Raw genomic sequence first — 19,982 nt, forward strand, 5'->3', positions numbered from 1 at the left:
GCGTACGGGTCATGTTTAGCCTACTACATGTATGCGTATCGTCATCCCCTAATGGCCCGTTCTGAACCAAAACAAACACTGATATTAATTGACTTCACAAACTGCTTCCAATATTAAAGCAACATTTGTATTTAAGATATTTACAAATATTTAATCAGCATCATCTTATACTATTATAATGTACAGTCATACAGTTCTATTGTACATTGTAACACTATCAAACATGTGTTTACTGTAATTCCTCACCTGTCATTAATCCTGATGTCTGTCCAAGGTCCTTGTCTGTAGACACTGAGTTGTAATTGATGACTTCGTAGTTGATCTGTATCACACAGTGTTAGATACAAGATAAACCTGATTAATACAATGGTTTATTTTTCCTGGAAAGAGTTGAGCTGGGCGGAGAGACAGAGAGAGAGGTTCAACCAATCATGTCGAGACATGATACACCAGCATTAGAAAGGACATGAGAACATGAAAACAAGCCAAATGAGAGCGTTCCACAGAATTGAGCTTTTTTTTCATATCTATTTATCTAAACACATATTAGTCAACGGCACACATGCACAAACATGCAAACATAAGGCCCGGGGGCCGGGGCCGGCCCTTGAAAATGAATGGTAGCATGTATCTTTGCGTCTGCCTGTGTGAACGCAGCATCAGAGTGCGGCCTTTTCTTCACTTTTAGACGTTTTTACCAAGGTCAGCAGCACCTCATCAATACTGGTGTGCGGCCTTCTCCTGTTTGTTTGAGTCCATATTTATTACATAATGCAATGTGTTTAATCAGTGACCTATGAGTGGTGCATATCAGATAAGATACTTAATACATTTATAGGCTCATTTAGAGGTTGATACGGCATTGACGTGGATTGTTTTATGTAGAGTCCAGAGTACATCAGAGTGGTACAGTACAGTACAGCTGTAAAAAAAAAAAAAAAAAAAAAAGAGATCAACATTTTGCGACAGAAAATTATTTTCTGTTGCAAAATGTTGATCTCTTTTTTTTATTTTTTATGTAATAATAAAAATGTATCGAAGTCAGTATGGCCCCCTGGAAATAAATGCTGCCCACCCCTGGTCCATACGGCCTATTCTCTACTACAGAGGTTCTTAAAGTGGGGTCCAGGGACCCCCAGGGGTCCTTGAGGACGTTCCAGGGCGTCCCCAGCAACATGTGTTATAGCAGCAAAATCACCACTTTGAAAATAGCAGATCTACAAGCTCACAACACGGCACAATACGATGAGCGAGGTTTTTATTTTTCATTAAAAAAAAAATGTTCAATTCATTGTAAGTCCACTCACATTGGCATGCAAATGTTGTCCTGCACGTAATACTTCCTCCTATTTTATGCAGCCTATGTATGTCGTTTTATCACCTCAGAGCCTGTAGCCTACGTCAATGGTTCTCAGCCTTTTCAGACCACGACCCCCCAAAATAATCATATTTGAACTGGGGATCCGCCACCATGACAAGCACTTGGAATTATAGAAGTTGAGGCATTACATTTAGTTTGACTCGGTTACACAGATAAATATTGTGAAAATAGCAGATCTACAAGCTCACAACGCCTCGCAATGCGAGGCGTTGTGAGCTTGTAGATCTGCTATTTTCACAATTTGTGTCTCTTTCTTATATTATTTGAGAGTTCAAAGGGAGAGTCCTTAAACTCTCCTCTCCTCATGTCTATGATAAATTAAACCGCTGGTTCTCAAACTTTTTCATGTCAGGGGACCCCCAAATTAATTATGTATTTGGCTGCGGTCCGCCATCTGAAAATATTTTGAATCCATACAAGATTTGTGTGGTTAAAATGTTTCAAAAATACATTCTAATTATTATATAAAAAGATTAGTACCTTTTCTCTCATTCAGAGTGCTTCCTTATCACCTGCCTGCAAGGTGGTTGAAGAAACCAGTCCAGCTTGCTCCTCCAGTGTCAACATGTTACCTGAACTGAGAAGTGATTATGGCGATATATATAACTGTATGTAACCTGCTGTAAGGAATGACTCTGGGTAAAAGTCCACAGCCATTTATGACGTGGCTCTGCAGGAGGCTTGCCGTGTGTGTGTGTGTGTGTGTGTGTGTGTGTGTGTGTGTGTGTGTGTGTGTGTGTGTGTGTGTGTGTGTGTGTGTGTGTGTGTGTGTGTGTGTGTGTGTGTGCGCTACAGATAGACTGATGAAAGACAGGATACAGCTGACATGCCAGTTACATGCCAAACACAGTAATAGAGTTCTGAAGTAAACTTCAATAAGAGTTATAACGACTTTCATAATAACAGCAGTGTTGCAGTTTTTATTTTCACATTCGAACACACAACGTTAAAATTTGCATTACAAAATTATTCTGAAATCTGAACATTTTGAATGCTGGACTTGTATGTGTAACAGTATTCCACATTAAGGTATTCATGCTTTTACTTAATATTAAGAAAATGTCAGAGTAGAGTTCATCCAGGACCACTACCGATGAACAGCAATTAGCATGATAGCAACCCTTCTGAACCCTTGGAAACGACCTCTGTCAAGATGAGATGACAGACATACATATTTCTGAAAAGCGGTCTACAAGCTCACAACAAAACACATTTTGTGACGTGAGTGCTAATTCAAGAAGGTTAGAACAGAAGGGCCCCATCTGTGCCCCAACAGTTTCATTGTGGGCATGAGATCTATCTAGCCTTTTCATCTTATTCTTACAGGACAGTCCCCTGGGACCGAATGCCTGTATCCCAGCTTGGCAAGAGGCCTGCAGGACCACTGTTTGACATCAAATGCCCTCAGAGGTCTGTGTGTCGGTTACACTTTCCACATTGTGAGATCCTCTCCATGGGTGGCGGCAAATCCTTATCTGTTTTCCGTGTGATGGATGATGATGGCATTGAAATGATCTGCCCTGATGTGATCACAGAAACTCATGTTATCATAAATGTAACTGGATTTTCAAAATTTGGTCTTAGCCTTGGTGACAACAGCTGCAATCATTCAACTTCAACCTCAGGTTTATTCACACGTTTGGTGAAATGGGTGAAATCATTTTTCGTACAAATCAACCCTGAATGCATTGCTGCTGCCTAAGAATGTTGTGCTGAGGGAAGTGCTGAATGAAAGGAGGAGCAGACATGGAGAATAGATTTTCATTGAAATCCCTGCCTGTGAACTAATCCCAAAGAAAGAATACACCCTCTCCACTTCACCTCAAGATGGTTCCATCATAATTCAACCAAGTAGGGCAAGATTTGTCGTGTCATACTATCACAACTACATGCCAACATTTGACATGACTTTAGAGCGAAGGTTTACAGATTTTAAGCTGCTTCTAAAAGACAGTAGCACCTCCGACTGTGCATGGGAACGCTATGTAGACCTTTCAGTTCCGGATCTAAAAAAACAACAAGTTCAGCGCACACTGAGTCATGAAGCGAAAGAGAGACTGTTTTTGGTGCGGAGCAGCTTCATCAACCGTGTTTCAGTTAGCACTCTCAAAAATCTCCTGGACAAACTTTTAGAGAAGAGGGTGATAAATGATGCTGATCAGGGTGAGGCCAACGCGATGCAGGTGACAAATGACAAGGCTTGTTTTGTCATCGATACAGTGAGGAACAAAGGAAGTGCTCAAGTTCAATCATGATATTCTTTCTCTGTGATATTGACCCATTTCTCTCTGAAGATCTTGGGTTGATGTAAAACTGTACGATCCAGAGCAGGCTCCCATGCCACCTGCTGTGGTACCGCAGGTTTCACCTACAGAACTATCATTCTCAGAACCAGGTCTGGGAGAGCCACGTATAGACTTGTCCTATGAACTGAGAGAAACTACAAAAATCAATACAAAAAAGACAAAAAATGCAAATGTGAGGGAAAAAAAACACAACTGCAAATGTAAAAACAGAACAAATATTATTGATCTGTGAAAATAAAAGCTGTTTATTGTTATGCACTGTTATATTGAAACCTGAAGTGACCTACAGTGACTATAGTCAAATTGTTGACCACTAAGTACTGCTAAGGATAAGTATTTAAAGGTTTAACTAAATAATTACTCAAGTGCTGGTGTTAATATTACAGGGTTTAGACAGGGACAGGCAGAATAATCCTCTGAGGTCTGCTGAGACAAAGGCAGGCTACCCTTTGGTCTCGAGAAAGGGGAGATATGTGATGATATCGTATTTTGTGGTAACTATTGCAACCAGGATGTGTTATAGGAGCAGGCAGGATGTGACGTCACTAACTATGTGTTCCCGTTTGTGCGAGTAAATAAAGCTAACAGAACAGTACTTTAGGAAACACGACATTATTGACATTATCATTATATGGTGAATATGCTAGCAGTGTTTTACCAAATTGGGCGTAAATCAAGTTAAACAGTCTCATTAGTCATTACAGAAATGAATGATTTATTGTTTTAGTGTTAGAGAAAATGCTTGGGTTTTGGCTCCTCTTCATTGGATTGAAACCTTTTTATATATTAACCCTAACCCTATAGCTAATAATTTGGGGAAGCCCCTGACTGTTGAGGCCCCAGGCTGTCACCATACCTTGCCTAATAGGTAAGTTCACCTCTGCACTGTTCTATTCTGTATTCAGTAGTGAGTGGATGGAGTCGATTTTCATATTGGTGTTATAAGGGAGTATCTCTATGCCAAAAGTCAAGGCATTATGTTTTCAAGGTTGTCTGACTGTCCATCCGTCCGTCCCAACTTCGTGAGCACCATATCTTAGGAATGCCTTGAGGGAATTTCATGACATTTTTTAAAGTTCAATAAGAAGGTCCCTGGTTCAATACTCAGCTCAAGTGCCTCTGAGCAAGACACTTGACCCCTAACTACCCCTCCCCCCCATCCATCTTGAATCGATACAAGAGTTGTGAGGCTAAAATGTTTCAAAATCAAATCTATTTATATATATATAAACATGAGTACATTTTCTCTCATTCAGAGTGCTTCCTTATCACCTGCCTACAAGGTGTGTGGTTGAAGAAACCAGTCCAGCTTGCTCCTCCAGTGTCAACACGTTACCTGAACTAAGAAGTGATTCCTCTAAATGAATATACTGTATACTGTAATCATTAATAACCTGCTGTAAGGAATGACTCTGGGTGTGTGTGTGTGTGTGTGTGTGTGTGTGTGTGTGTGTGTGTGTGTGTGTGTGTGTGTGTGTGTGTGTGTACACACGTGCGCTACAGACTGATGAAAGACAGGATACAGCTGACATGCCAAACACAACAATAGAGTTCTGAAGTAAACTTCAATAAGAGTTCAAACCACTTCCATAATGTCAGCAGTGTTGATTTTTATTTTCACATTCAAACACACAATGTTAAAATCTGCATTACAAAATGATTCTGAAATCTGAACGCAGCATAATACTGTCATAATACGTACAAAAAGGTGAAACTGTCATTCATTTGTAAACATTACTTCAGTACCTAAGAAGTAAGACATAGCCCATACTGTTCTGTAACTCTCCAATACAGGAGTCTATGCAGTTCATATGGGTATAGCTATGTTACTTTAAACAAGTGAATAGGCTAAAGCAGCGGTTCTCAACCTTTTCAGGCCGTGACCCCCAAAAATAATCATATTTGAACTGGGGACCCCCCACCCTGACAAGCACTTGGAATTGTAGTTTGAGTCATTACATTTTATTTGACTCAGATAAATAATGAGAAAATAGCCGATCTACAAGCTCACAACGGCGTTGTGAGCTTGTAGATCGGCTATTTTCTTTCTTACGTTATTTGACAAATTGGTGAATGTTTGACCAGTTTTTATAGTATAGTTTGTTCATTACAAATGAAGGTCTTAAATTGTCACTTAAATGTCATCTGGGGACCACCCCACGAACCTGTGCTCCCAAAAGGTATTGATTTTAGCTTGAAGCCCTCCGTAGTTTATGACTTATCTTATAAGTGAATAGATTGGGTGTAAACTGGATGTTTTTAGCAGTGCCCCAGGCTTTGCCATCTCTTTCTGTAGCTCTGCCAGGTACGGATGATCCTTCCCATACGCCACCTCCATGATGGATATTGCCTGTAAATACACAGATACACACACACACAATTTGTGGCTTGTAAGTTGATATGTAGCAACTGTATTGTATATAGGCTAGTAACTGAAGCACTGTATTTTTAAATGCTCAGCAACCCACTGTGTGCTAAACATTACCTTCTTGAGATAACTCATGCCCATGAGTGGTTTTTCCATGCCCACGTAGAGTCTAGCCAACCTCATGCAGATGGAGGACACGTTCAGAGAGTATGGTGGATACAGCTCACTGCACAGGACAAGGAGGATTTGCACAGCCATTATATATTTATGTAACGGTATGACACACTCGGCGATATGGCTATGAAATCAATATCCTGATTATTTCTCGATTACGATTAATGAACAATTATAAAAAAGATGAAAATACTGAAAATAGCAGATCTACAAGCATGTGATCTTGTAGATCGGCTATTTTCTCTCTTCTATACGCCACCATTGTACACTGAAGTATACTACATGGTCAAGTGGTTAATCACGCAATCGCTTTCTGTCGATAATAAAAAATTGAATCAAATCATTGATATAATAAAACATATATGTTTTTTTTTTAAAGGTTCTAGATTATTCAGTTAACCTGTATATCGATTTTGATATATTTTTGGTTAAATTCTGGCCCTATGACTCGCTCCCTCCAGTTTTGGAGATTTGAGGCCATTCCTGACAGTCGTAGTAGTAGGCTACCTTAAAGGTTGTGCGATCTTCTCGCCGTAGTGGATCGCACCGTTCCAATCGTCCGTGTAGAGACACACCCCCATGGCCTGGTTCATCACGAGGAGCATGTACACGTTGGAGTCGTCGAACACGGTTCCCATCTTGTCCAGGGACAGCTCACACATATCCATTAACTCGCTAGGGGGTGCAAGAGAGTCAAGGATGCAATGGCACAGGCTGAACCTGAAAAGCTATTGTTAAAGGTGGATGCCAACCTCCTGGACTTCCCCAAAGCAAATTAATAAACGCACCTGGGGTGACAACAGGGCCTTTTCAGTTGTAGCCCCCCCCCCCCCCCCCCCCCCCCCCTTTGGAACCCACTCCCACCTCACATCAAAGCCGCCCCCACTCTTGCCGTGTTCAAAGCCTCCCTCAAAACCCACCTTTTCAGACTTGCTCTCCCCACCTAACTCAAACCAAATCTCCCTTTCTGCTTCTTAGTCTTAGCTTAATGTTTTTAGCCTTTTAACCTTTCTGCTCCTAATGAAGTTTTTTTTTAAAATTCGTTTTGTAATGCGACTTTGGGTACTAAGAAAAGCCTATATAAGTCGGATGTATTATAAATATTATATTCATATTTATGTTGGTTTTGAGCACATTTTCAGAGCAAAGAGGCTATTGCAGAACAAGTATAGGTTGTCTCAGTGCATGTGCATACAGTTTGTTCAGTACACAGTATATTGTTTGTTCAAGTCCTCTTACTCTTAACTTAAAACTAGGTTTTGAAAGTCAATGCGAAAGAGGAACACTATAGGCTTTTGAAGAACAGGTACAGCATGTCTCCGCTCTCCAAGCACTATTTATCCAATCAATAACAGAAGGAGGCGCATGGTCTAAAACGCAGGCCGTTGTGGGTGTGAAAACCCTCATCTTTACGTAAGGATATTTTTCTCGTTGCTCTCGTTGGCTGTTCGGAACCGTCCAATGGCCTTCCTAGCGAAGCTGACCATGTTACTGACGACGTCTGGCTTAATGGGATCACTCCGCTCACGCACTTTGAGCTTGGCCTCGTCCTGAGACCAAGGAGAGAAGATGACATGTTAGAGTCAATTTTCTGATAAATAGGGCTTAAGTACGGAGCCCCTAAAGTGACATAGTGATTAATAATAATAATGTATTTTTGCACATTTGGGTCCCGTGCAGAAATTTCTCTTTTGGGTCTCGAGTTGAAAAGGTTAGGGAATCCCAGGTTTGCTCTAATGTTTTTAACTCTGTGTTTGCACTTCCAAATTCCGTCACTGGACACTAAAACTTCTGAACTGAACTGTATGTCACTCATATGTCTTGCTTTTTCATGACTTACTTTGGACTTAGTTTGACATTCCTGGCAGTCACAGGTGAAGTTGTAACAGTCTCTTAACCGGTCGTTTCTGTCTTCTGTCGTGTATATGAGGTCTATGTAGCTGATCAGCATCTTTGGAAGGCACAGGAACACACACAGACATGTGAATAGTACTTCAGGTTTCTCTTCCTAATCTAATTCTGGGGCCAAGGAGTTGTTTTTTTATCTGGAGTGTCTAAAAAGACTGACGCTCAGCCCGCACGGGCTTACAAGACACTCACAAAAGATATGCAATTCTTTTGCCATTTTAGAAAATGTTGTACAGTACATCTTTGGAAACTTTCACCTATATGCCCAAAATAGGGATGCCAGGTTTAAAGTGGTTAAGACCAGCTGGTTCAAATGGTGCATGGGTCTAAAAATAACCCTGGCAGCCTCTTTAATCAGCTGTTATGTTGCGTCTAACTTTTACAATTCTGGGGGAACACCCTTCTGGTCTTGTTTGGGACAGGGAGTTGTGGGGGGTGGGGGTTCATTTTATCAAATCTACAACGCTTGCTTACTTATTTACTTTACTTATTTAAATCTACAAGGAAATCTGGTTCAACACATATTCATGGCAAATGTGTCCCATCATCCTCTACCCCAGTGGTTCTAAGCCAGTGGTCCGGGGACCACCAGTGGTCCTTGAGGGGGTTCCAGGTGGTCCCCAGCGAAATGATGGAGGGTTGGTGACCAAATGGACCCTTATAGGTCTTTAACTCTTGAGAGCGTAAAATGAAACCAAATGGACCCTTACGGGTCCATTTGGTTTCATTTTACGCTCTCAAGAGTTCAATTATTGTTAAACATCTTCATTACTTAATTTGCAAGAAGTCTAACAATTAAGAGAATGTAGAAAAGAAAACGTTTGCCTCCTATGGTACCAACATCAATACAGCATGGAATTGAGGACAAAATTGTATCCAACGATAACAAAATATTGAAAGTTTTGGGTCTGAGTTTAAATCTCATCAAATGGTGGGTCCGTGGCTCAAATGCCGAATAAATAATGGACCTTGATATGAAAAAGGTTGAAAACCACTGCCCTACCCCAGCTTGTAACACATGCATTGTCCCCCATCCACACAAATACATCCCTGTGCAGCTGTCTCCTCTCCTCACCTCATCACCAGGCTTCATATCCTGTGTCGCCCGTATTTCTGCTGCCGTTCCCTTGTACGTGACAACCACGCTGGGTAGACAGCTGTGGTTCATGAGGGAAACACTGAGGGGAGAGAGGGTAAACAGGAAGAGAGAAAGAGAAGAGCGATAGAGAGAGAAAGAGAGAGAGAGAGAGAGTGTTACTGTATGTTACTGACTTCATTCATGCCTCTCTCTTCCATGTTTGAAAAACAACAACAACATTGTATTTGCAACTCTTATTTGTTTGCATGTGTTTTTATGTGGACCCCAGGTAGACTAGCTGGTTGCTATGGCACTATAGCTAATGGGGATCCGTAATAAAATAAAATCTTTACTGTATAAACAACCTATTCTAGGGCAGAGGTTCTCACATGGGTGTGGAGAGGCACACTGGTGTGCCATGAGACAAGTCCAGGTGTAGCTTAATGGCATTTTGTGACAACCACACATTATCACAATACTGTAGTGTAGCGTGGCATTTTTTAATGTTTCTTACATTGGACGACATAGTGTAGCATGGCATTGTTTTTATGTTTTTTACATTGAAAGACATAGTGTAGCATGGCTTTTTTGAATGGTTTACTGACATGCTAAGTATATAGGGTTTGGTTACATTGATGAGGGTTTAACTGTGCGTGTGCGTGTGTGTGTGCGTGTGTGTGTGCGTGTGCGTGTTCTTACTCTGGGTAAACTACAGGACCCTTATTATGGTTCAGTTCCTCATCCTCCACATTGAAGCAATTACAGCCAACCTGTAGCACAGAGAGAGAAATCATTACTAATCCTACTAATGTATTCACACCTGTGGGATAACAATTTGGTCGTTATTTTCGTCTTCTTCTTATTTGTAATGATCTGCAGTGAGTTAGTTGTGAAACTGTTGGCAGATGGTTAGCGTTTCAGAATCAATGAGTGCTAGACAGTGGTGGAAGAAGTACTCAGATATTTTACTTAAGTAAAAGTAACGATACCACAATATAAAAATACTCTGTCACAAGTAAAAGGCCTGTGTTCAAAATGTTACTTGAGTAAAAGTACAAAAGAATTGGCTTCAAAATATACTTAAAGTACCAAAACTAAATGTACTAAAATGTTTGAAAATAGCCGATCTACAAGCTCACAGCGCGTCGCGATACGACGCGTTGTGAGCTTGTAGATCGGCTATTTTCAAATAGCCTAGGTATAAAATAGGGCTGAAGAGGTTAATGTGTGTTTTATAATGTAATAATTTATATCTGCAAAGCAACTTGTAAATAAAGTTTTCAAATAATTGTAGTGGAGTAAAAGTACAATATTTGCCTCTCTGAGATGTAGTGGAGTAGAAGTAAAAGTATTGAACATTGGAAATACTCCAGTAAAGTAAAAGTACTACCTGGGAGAAGATTGAAAGCAGGTCATGGTGATCAGGGAAGTCCAAGTGTTTGGAATAAAAGTGATGCAGACTGGCGATGTCAGCCTCGTAAATAGATTTCCTGTCGTTTTCCACGTCTGGTTTGTAAAATACACAGTAAAATACACAGTGTTAATTAACTGAAGGTGTAAAAATTGTGTGCAAAGAATATAAATACAGAATAGGCCGGTTACACTAATACACTGCTCCACTGTATTAACCACTTTAACACCGGAGTGCCCCATGTGTCTATACTACAGGGGTCTTTTGACATTCAGGGCCGCATGTAGCCCTGTTCTCGGAGGTGGGAAGCCTCTCAGCACCCCCACCTTCTCTGTAAAATACACTTTTTGGCCAGAAAAGAAAATATTTCACTGGAAGAAAAAAATCTGGTCAATAGAAAAAATCCATTGACCAGATCTGTACATGGCACTGTGGAGCAACCAAAAAGTGTTTTTCCATACGGTGAAATATTTTATTTTCTGGCCAAAATGTGTATTTTACAGAGGAGGTGGGGTGCTGAGAGGCTTCCCACCTCCGAGAACAGACTTTCAACATCACAAAACAGCCTTTGTTTAGGTGTGTAGCGAAATGGTTTTGTTTATTTTCACTATACTGTTGGAGCCCTCACAGGGCAGTGGAATTCCTTGTACAAACGCAGAGCCCAGCGCCTGGCAGGGCATTAGAGAGAACTCACTAACGCTCTGGACCAGGGCTAGGCCGCATGCAGCCCTGAAAGGGTTCCACTGTGGCCCCCAACATGATTTTCAGAAAAATAACTACAGTACCTCTTACGCCGCCACCCCCCTCCCCCAACTCCCTCTCGCTGCTTGTTGCAGGCCACTCGGCACCACTTTCTCCCTCTCTCTCACCGCTGAGCTGACTGTAGCCTACCTGTGTAAAGTCTGTGGCTGCGAGAGAACAATATAGCCAGCCGTCGCCTTGCTACTCGCAGTTAACATACTAGTTCAGCATGAATGAATGACACTTGCGTCGTCATTCACAGCATGGATACAGTGCTCGGGTAGGCAAAGTATCACTTCACCTGTAAACTGAAGTCGAAGAAGAGACGCTGCTAATTCTGGGGCCCTTGCCATGAAAACATTACCACTGTGCTGCTCCTCATAGTGCACACCAGGGGTGGGAAACAACCACTTCTGTTTATCTTGTGATTAGACTGGGCTAAAGGAGATCAATTGATCCAAAACAACTATTATGTTTGGATGTGCATAAAACGTTTTGCCCAGATAGTCAGAATTTATTCACCTTATTATTCATATTATATTATTGACTCGTTCTTTGTTAGGTTTAATTATTAAATGATTGACTTATTCTATTCTTGTATTATTCTAATTGGCAGCTTAGCAAGACGTAAAAACAATGGTGGTTTTCACTGTCTGACACTGAATGATCACAGCAGCCTTGGAAAACAGCTTTCACGTGCCCGAAAATGTTGCCCACCCCTCCTGTACGCGGTAAAATCCAGGGTGTGTCTGTTAATTCAACTCTGAGAGTGTAAATGGAACTGAATGGACTAGTAAGGGTCCATTTGGATACATTTTTCCTCTCTCTTAGTTACAAATGGATTACATTAACACAGATTGTACGCCGAATGTGCGTGTGTTTGTGTGTTTCTGTTGAGTGATCCCTTACGTGATTGCATCTCTCCCATCAGTATAAGCTTCTCAGATGCAGATCTTTCTTTCTGTGCCTTCTGTAGATAGAAGCATTTGCAAAAAATTAAACATTGGCAAAAATTCTACACTTCTTAATATCTTTATTAAAAAAAAGAATGCACAAAGGTTACTTCTATATACATCAGTTAGTACAAATCAATTAAATGATGGCATATATATAGTTCATCAGTTTTAAGTTACCTGTACTTATACCCATCACATATCAAGAAGAAGAATTGTCAAATAACTGATTTCAAAATGCTACTGGTTTATAGAGCACCGAATGGTTTAAGGCCAAAATACTTCTCTGACCTTGTGCTTCATATTATTACAAATTCAGATTTGCGCGACTGTAAAGACAAAACGGAAGCGGGGGAGCTTCTGTGCTCCAGACTGTATGACGGAAGCATTCGAAAATTCAAAAGAAAGACCCCCCCCCCCCCCACTCACCTTTGTGGCAAGGATCCTGGCCACCAGGCGGACTGGCTCTGCTGGACACCATTTCGGACCGTACGCAATCATTGCTGAGCACTCCAGCTTGTGCATATTCCAGTCCCCTTTCTAACACACACACACACACACACACACACACACACCACACACACACACACACACACACACACACACACACACACACACACACACACACACACACACACACACACACACACACACACACACACACACACACACACACACACACACACACACACACACACACACACACACACACACACACACAATTATTTTTCAAGTCACATGATGCTTGAGACATACACTGACCCTTTTCACAGCAGCCATTTTGAGGTACTGTAAACCACATAGTAGATCGGGTGTGTAAACACAGCTGAAGTCGGTTATAACATTAATTGTGGATGTCTTTCTTTCATTTATGTACAGTATTTTTGTGTACAAGCATGAAAGTAACCGTACAAGCATGTTGCTTGGCACTCACCCATGATTGCTTAAGAGCGGTAACGCATCCGTGTCGTTTTAAGATTAATTTGGCTATTTAAAAAACAAAATTGTTAAAAAACTAAATAAATCGCTTTAAAAAAATATGTATGCCGCGCTATGAGCTTGTAGATCTGCTATTTTTGAATATAGCCAAAGAAATCTAAAATGACAGATGCGTTCTGGGATTGAATGCGTTAACAGTTGGTCTATAGGGCGTCTAAGCTATGCTATGTACAGTACAGTGCTATGCCAGTAATGCCACTCAACACAATGCTAAGCTTTCAACACTGGCCCTGTCCTTGACTGTCCCGTGTCCCTCCTTACCCTCTTCTCATACTGCATCTTCATGTCTGTTATGACCTAGGGTCATGTATGTATTTTCATGTGTGTTGTTGCCCTGTGTATGTCTCCCCCCCCCCCCCTGTGTGTTTGTGAATGAGTGGTGAGGAGTGACTGATTGAGTACCAGCTGGTGTGAATGGTGGCTGAGTGTTATTGGCTAAATACTAGGTGGAACTAGCTGGTGATTGGCCCCTGTCGACTATAAAGATGTCCACAGCTGTCTCTCTACCTCCTAGCCAGCCTCAAAACAACACCAGTCCTCTGTGTTTGCCACTTTGCCAATTGTTTAAAAATGTGTAGTGTTTTTATAGTTTGTTTTAACAACTAGTTTTAACATGGGTTAGTTAACATTACAGCCTTTGGTATTGTAAGGGTGGGTGGCCTTTCTTTTGTTTTGTTATCCATTTGTTTGTGTTTTTTTTTACCTACAATATGTCTTTCTGTTTGGCACACACAAAGCTATTTTTAATTAACCCACTGAATCTCTTCTCCACCTGAATCAGATCTTTGCATGTCTACTGTGGGCATAGCCACGTAGAGTGGTTAAATAAAATGACATTCAGTTCATGTGTGTAGATTGACTTGTTTCCTTGTTAGTTGTATAATTCAAATTAATTGTTCCATTAATTTTACTCAATCTTATCAAAAAGTTATTTTTCTTTATTTACATCTATTTGTTGACTTATAAGTAAAATGTTCTCAAATATGAACTTTTATCAAATAAGTTTTTCAAATTGATTAGAAAAATAAAATCGTTGGTCTAGGACGCTCGGAAATTAAGATCAGGACCCAAGAAATCTGGGTTTTGTTTCTCATTGATCCACAGTGAAACCAAAGGTGAACTTCAATGTGTGATCAATCACATTCCATTCTATGTTTCTGTTTTACACTCAATCAGAAGTGTTCTGTATCAGACATGAAACAAAGCCAAACCCCCTTCTTCCACCTCCTCATCCACTCGTTTCCTACCTGGCAGTTGACATTGCAATAGAAGGCTTTCTTGCACTTTCCACATTTTGCCAAGCGCTTTTTCCTATGAATAAACAAACATAAGGTTTTAATGAGCAGCATGTTACAACATATGTGTTTATTGTACATATATATGCTCTTGGATGGTTACATTGAACACACACACACACACACACACACACACACACACACACACACACACACACACACACACACACACACACACACACACACACACACACACACACACACACACACACACACACACACACACACACACACACACACACACACACACTACTTAGAGCTGTCCTTATGGTAGACCAGCTGTCTGCTCCACCAAACACAACAGCCCTACATCATTTCAATCATCCCAAACAGTGCATAGCAGCAGCAATGTATAGGCAGTGGTGTGAAGTAACTAAGTACATGTACTCAAGTACTGTACTTAAGTATAATGTCGAGGTACTCTTACTTTTCTGGAGTATTTCCAATTTTCAATACTTTTACTTCTACTCCACTACATCTCAGAGGCAAATATTGTACTTTTACTCCACTGCAATTATTTGAAAACTTTAGTTACTTTGTAGATTTAGATTATTATTACAAAACATACAGTAACCACTTCAGCCCTATAGGCCTATACATTTCGGCCATTTGAAAATAGCCGATGTACAAGCTCACAATGATGTGAGCTTGTGCGATGTGACGCATTGGGAAGGTGCATAAAAGAAGGTGAATGTTTTTGTCCCCATACATCCAAACACAGTGACATTGTTATACTTTGTGAAAGCTTTTTTACAGGATTCAATTTTATAAACACAATCACCAAATAATGTATGCAGTCATTTGTCAAGTCTTTGTTGCATTAATGACTATCACATTATCACACTAGTTATCTTACAAAGCCATTTGTTTAAATTACATTTATATTAAACAGACCCTTAAGGGTAAATATGTATACTTTCAGAGTTAAATTATAGCACTCAGAATGTTACTGTATGGCCTATAGGTGTGATCTGTGTGGATATACAGTGTGAGGAAGGCTTGACGCCGTAATGCGCCCGTGTATGCTGTCTGTGCATCCATGAATTAAAATGCCCAGAAGGACTTTTATTTTGTTATTGTGCATCTCTGTGAGCCTGTGCACCCGGCAAACTGCATTATACAGACTAGTGTGTGCTCGTTTTGGTTTTCTACTGTGATCAATATAACGTGTTCTCAGGAGAAATCATGCACCTGCACTTACGAAGCAGGACCTTAACAAAAGATTACTCCAGAAACACAATATGCACTTACTGTACAGTAAATGGTGTGTGTGTTTGCAACAAAGCCTGTTCAATCATGCTGGAGTCAGATAGCCTATTCCAAAAGTTGAGGCCTATTGTGATCACGTTTTGAATGCACAATTCTTTTCTGAAAGTATCATACTAGCCCTGACAAAATCATTTCATTTTGTATTAAAAAAAAAAGAAAATGGACACCAGAGAGCAATAAGATATTTACTATTCAGATGAATATTGTTTGTTCAATAACAGGGGCCCCTCGTCTTTCCAGTTCTTTAATAAAAATAATATTTTCAGGTGGGTTGAAAATTTCAAAAGAAAAGGGTACTCAGAGTTACAGTTTCATTTTTTTCTGCTCATCACTTCCAAGTTTACTTGTTCATCCTGCCCTATGTGTTCTCTCTCCTGATTGGATACAATTGGGTGGTATACCAACCTGAAAATGCATTTTCTGTTTACTAAAGTATATAGAGCTATTTAACACTGTGTTTGACAAAATAAATAAATTGTACTTTATAGACAAAACATGTAAGGGCCTTTTTATGTAGACCTATATACCATTCATGTCATTGCTAGACTGAGTGTTGGAGTCAACCACCTACTGTATGCACTGCACATCAGTGACACAGCGAAGGATGAGCCACATCTCCTAAATATAGATTACGCATGACATTTTAGTTTGTGGAATGCAGTATGGGGTTTCTACTAGTCTATATTAAGAATCTCTCACTCTCACAAATGAACTGGCTTGACAGGGAAGCAGTGAGTGTGGTCTGTGTTGAATGCTATTCATGTTTGTTGAACATGTGCTATCTGGACTGTCAGGAACTACAGTACAATAAACTGTAGGGTAGTAGTGGTCTAATTATTGATGTTCCAATTACGCATGTGTACGAACTGCACAAATCATTCGGATGTGTAGCCTACAACATACAAGGCCTGTTAATGCACATAGAAAGGAAATAGCAAGTTAGAATATGCATGCATGCCACATAAATACATACTTAGCAAAGCAGCAATCGCAGTAGTTTCCCCTCTCTTCGACGGCAAGGACACAAGAGTACGCCGGGGAGGTGAAGATAAGTTCTCCAACTTTGAATGGCTTGGTCACCCGAAGACCTCGTCCTTTAGTAGGACTGTCGAACATCTCGATTCCCTCGATTTGTTCCTTCATCGTTGCTTCCAAGGTCTTCCCCGAGTGCCTTGTCGAAGCGGCTTTATTCCACAAGGTATAAGCGAAGATAGATTGTTGGTGGTGTCCCCTCCGTCACGTCACCAAGGGTCCAAGTTACAGTTCACAGCATCTGCATGTGTGACAAACGACGTGCCCCGTCGCTACGATCACCAAGGATGTCAGTAAGGGGGTGCCAGGGTCCGCCCTGTCAGTAGATCATATTATCCAATGTGCTTTTGACAGGGAGGTTTGCAACTCCTTACGTAACCATGTGCAATAGCAGAGCAATGTAAGGGGTGGCCTACTGGCCTAGTGCTGGCCCTGGGCTTAAATTAGGTCATCTCTCTAGCCTGTTCCCCCGCCCCATTTGCTTTTTTTTTTACACAATGGGTGTGTCACAGGGCAACAGGTGCCCTATAGACACTAAGGACTCCACAGTGTAAAACTGGACATTTACAAGCACACACTGCACAGCTGCTGCTGATAATTGACTGTCATCAAGCTGTCTTGGAGGTGTGTATGTTCAGCACCCAGTGTTGCAGGCTATATATTACATATATTTTCTGTATCATCTAATTTTATGGTCATTGTTTTGTTTTTTTTATGGTCAAGAATTGCACGCACAACATCCAAACATTTCGACGGATGCTGGATCAAAATAGATAAACTGTGAACAAAAGGAGTCTTGATGCTCCCAAAATAATTTAATAATAGAGCGGTCAGAAAAAATAACAACAATGTTTCGGCCTCTGTGGCCTTTGTCAGGTATACTTTTTGAGTACATTGATTCAGCAGGACAGAAGTGAACACGAACAGGACTCCACTTGTGCTGCTGTGCAAATTGTAGAAAAAGTGTGTTTTCCTGCACAAGTTAAAAAACTACATTGCAGAGTGGTTCTCTACCTCAGCTACCTGTAGACCAAAAGCATACCTACCCAGCAAATGGGTAAGCAATACCTACCCAGGTCAAAGGGGGAAATTCCCTCTTGGGCTAGTGGTAAAAAAGATGTTTGACTTCAGTATCCCTTCCCTGGCAGGAGACCTGGGTTCAAATCCCAGGGTCTGACATTAGTGCAACAACTACCACCAGCTGCCAGTACTTAATGCATGACTGGCTACGCCCAAGCAGTGCTATTCATAGTTACACTGAGTTGGCGGTGCCAGGGATCAAACCCTAGCTCCCTTCTGGAACCCTGTATACCTTTTTTTTGTATTTCCCCCAAAAAAGGTATCTGACTAACTAGATCAAACCTGTCACTGTGGCCTAAAGGCGAGTGCTCTATCACTTGAGCTACTCGGAGACAACCTGTGTTATCCTGTGTTATACCTGTACACGTACAGGTCAACTAACGTAATATATCGGCCCAGGATTTTATCTGCCTTTAGACCTGGAACGCATCTGTGTCACTTTAGATTTCTTTGGCTATTCAAAAATAACAGATCTACAAGCTCAAGCTCAGATCTACAAGCTCAGATCTACGAGCTTGTAGATCTGCTATTTTTGAAAAATTGTGAAAATACATTTTTAATATTTTTTTCCGAAATAAAAGTTAGGATTTAAAAAATGTTTAGAAGCGGCCTCAGGTCTTAATGGGTTAAAATGTCATGTCATACTGTACATGTCATCAAAGTCAGGATTTAGGTTGGTAAATATTCATACTACTCCAGAATATCAACTGGACAAAATCTAAATCAGCTGATCTTCCACAGTTAACTTTTCACTTGAGACACTAAATGACAGAGGGGCAGGTTGGTTCACCATCTCTGCTGCCAACATCATCTGTGGGAATATGTTCATTTCCACCCAGAACGCCAGGTTAAAAGTTGTTACAGTTGTCAGTTTCCCTCAGCAGAACAGTTATGCAATTGCATTTTCATTGTAGATTTATTCTACATTCCTACACAATATGTGTAGGAATTAATGCTTATTAATTATCTTTTAATTGTAATTTTCAATCAACCTTAGTCGAGCCTATCTGGTACATTAGTCTGCCATAAAGATATTTTACATTACACCACAATTGCATGTGCTCACACAGTCATACAGTACATGCACTAATTTTGTGTCTATACTGTACGAACGCTTGAGGTTAACAAAAGTGTTCATGCTGTGCAGCTACAGTATGTGTTGCTATCTGGTGGGGAAGGCCCATAATGCACAAGAGGAAACTATCCAGCCATCTGAGTAGAGCAGTATGTATTAACAGAAGGACATAGTTTATGCGCAATTCTTTTATACATAAAGTATCTTTATTATTAATGCAGAAAATTGGTCATTGATCATCACAGAAAATACATATATCATATTTTGTAGTTTCAGTGAACTGTGTGAAAAAACACCCAAATCACCCAAAATCGTATCTATTCCAATATAAGTCTTGTCAAAATGAATAATGCTTCCTTCCCAGATATTCTCCTAAATTAATTAATTGACTCAATTTTGGGACATTTCCATGATTGGGAATTAAGGCCTCATTTCAAATGTTCACCACCATAAATTAAAAAAAATCTGTATTGAGAGATCAATTGTACTCCAGATGTGCCCTCTAGTGACTATTGCAGGGAGCAGTCTTGCCAACGGGTGTCGGCTTATATTTCAAGAACGGTATCCACAAGTTTCCTAGGCTGTGTGGGCATCACTTCCTGTCGATTTCATTGGATATCATTGGATTTCATTGGATCAAATCGACAGGAAGTGATGCCCACACAGCCTAGGAAACTTGTGGATAGGTCACACAAACACGCACGCACGCACACACGCACACACACACACACACACTGAACAGTACTATACTATTTTTACTATTTCACAGTTTCCACTCTCCCCTTTCCTCCTTCTCAGGGAGCCAGGCCAACTTGTAGAGGCGGGCAGACCTCAGAGTGCATGCTGAGGACACTGTGCGGGAAATGTAAGGGCAATTTCAGTTTTATTTTGCAAACACAAGAGCCCACGCAA

General features: G+C 40.6%; 1 protein-coding gene across 1 annotated transcript; it reads right to left on the reverse strand.

Moving 5' to 3' along the window:
• Positions 1 to 5,746: 5,746 nt before the first annotated feature.
• Positions 5,747 to 17,332, reverse strand: LOC311059647 (N-lysine methyltransferase SMYD2-A-like). The gene is made up of 12 exons (XM_084077661.1): positions 16,857 to 17,332; positions 14,567 to 14,630; positions 12,750 to 12,860; positions 12,277 to 12,337; positions 10,606 to 10,721; positions 9,915 to 9,985; positions 9,213 to 9,315; positions 8,070 to 8,180; positions 7,653 to 7,779; positions 6,737 to 6,911; positions 6,173 to 6,281; positions 5,747 to 6,037 (listed from the first exon to the last, which is right to left on the reverse strand). Exons 1-12 carry the CDS (start codon positions 17,024 to 17,026, stop codon positions 5,906 to 5,908), a joined length of 1,350 nt encoding a protein of 449 aa, XP_083933787.1. The 5' UTR covers positions 17,027 to 17,332; the 3' UTR covers positions 5,747 to 5,905.
• Between the last annotated feature and the right edge of the window lie 2,650 nt (positions 17,333 to 19,982).

The sequence above is a fragment of the Gymnoscopelus microlampas genome (assembly GCF_963454915.1).
Source record: "Gymnoscopelus microlampas genome assembly, chromosome: 14".
NCBI lineage: Eukaryota > Metazoa > Chordata > Actinopteri > Myctophiformes > Myctophidae > Gymnoscopelus > Gymnoscopelus microlampas.

Bases quoted from the DNA above. Each gene is read 5' to 3' on its own strand.
- LOC311059647 (XM_084077661.1), bottom strand. From the start codon at position 17,026: ATGAAGGAACAAATCGAGGGAATCGAGATGTTCGACAGTCCTACTAAA. The intron at 9,986-10,605 runs GTAGTACTTTTA...TCTGTGCTACAG, and splicing joins TGCTTTCAATCTTCTCCCAG to GTTGGCTGTAATTGCTTCAA. The intron at 6,038-6,172 runs GTAATGTTTAGC...GTGTATTTACAG, and splicing joins GCATGAGTTATCTCAAGAAG to GCAATATCCATCATGGAGGT.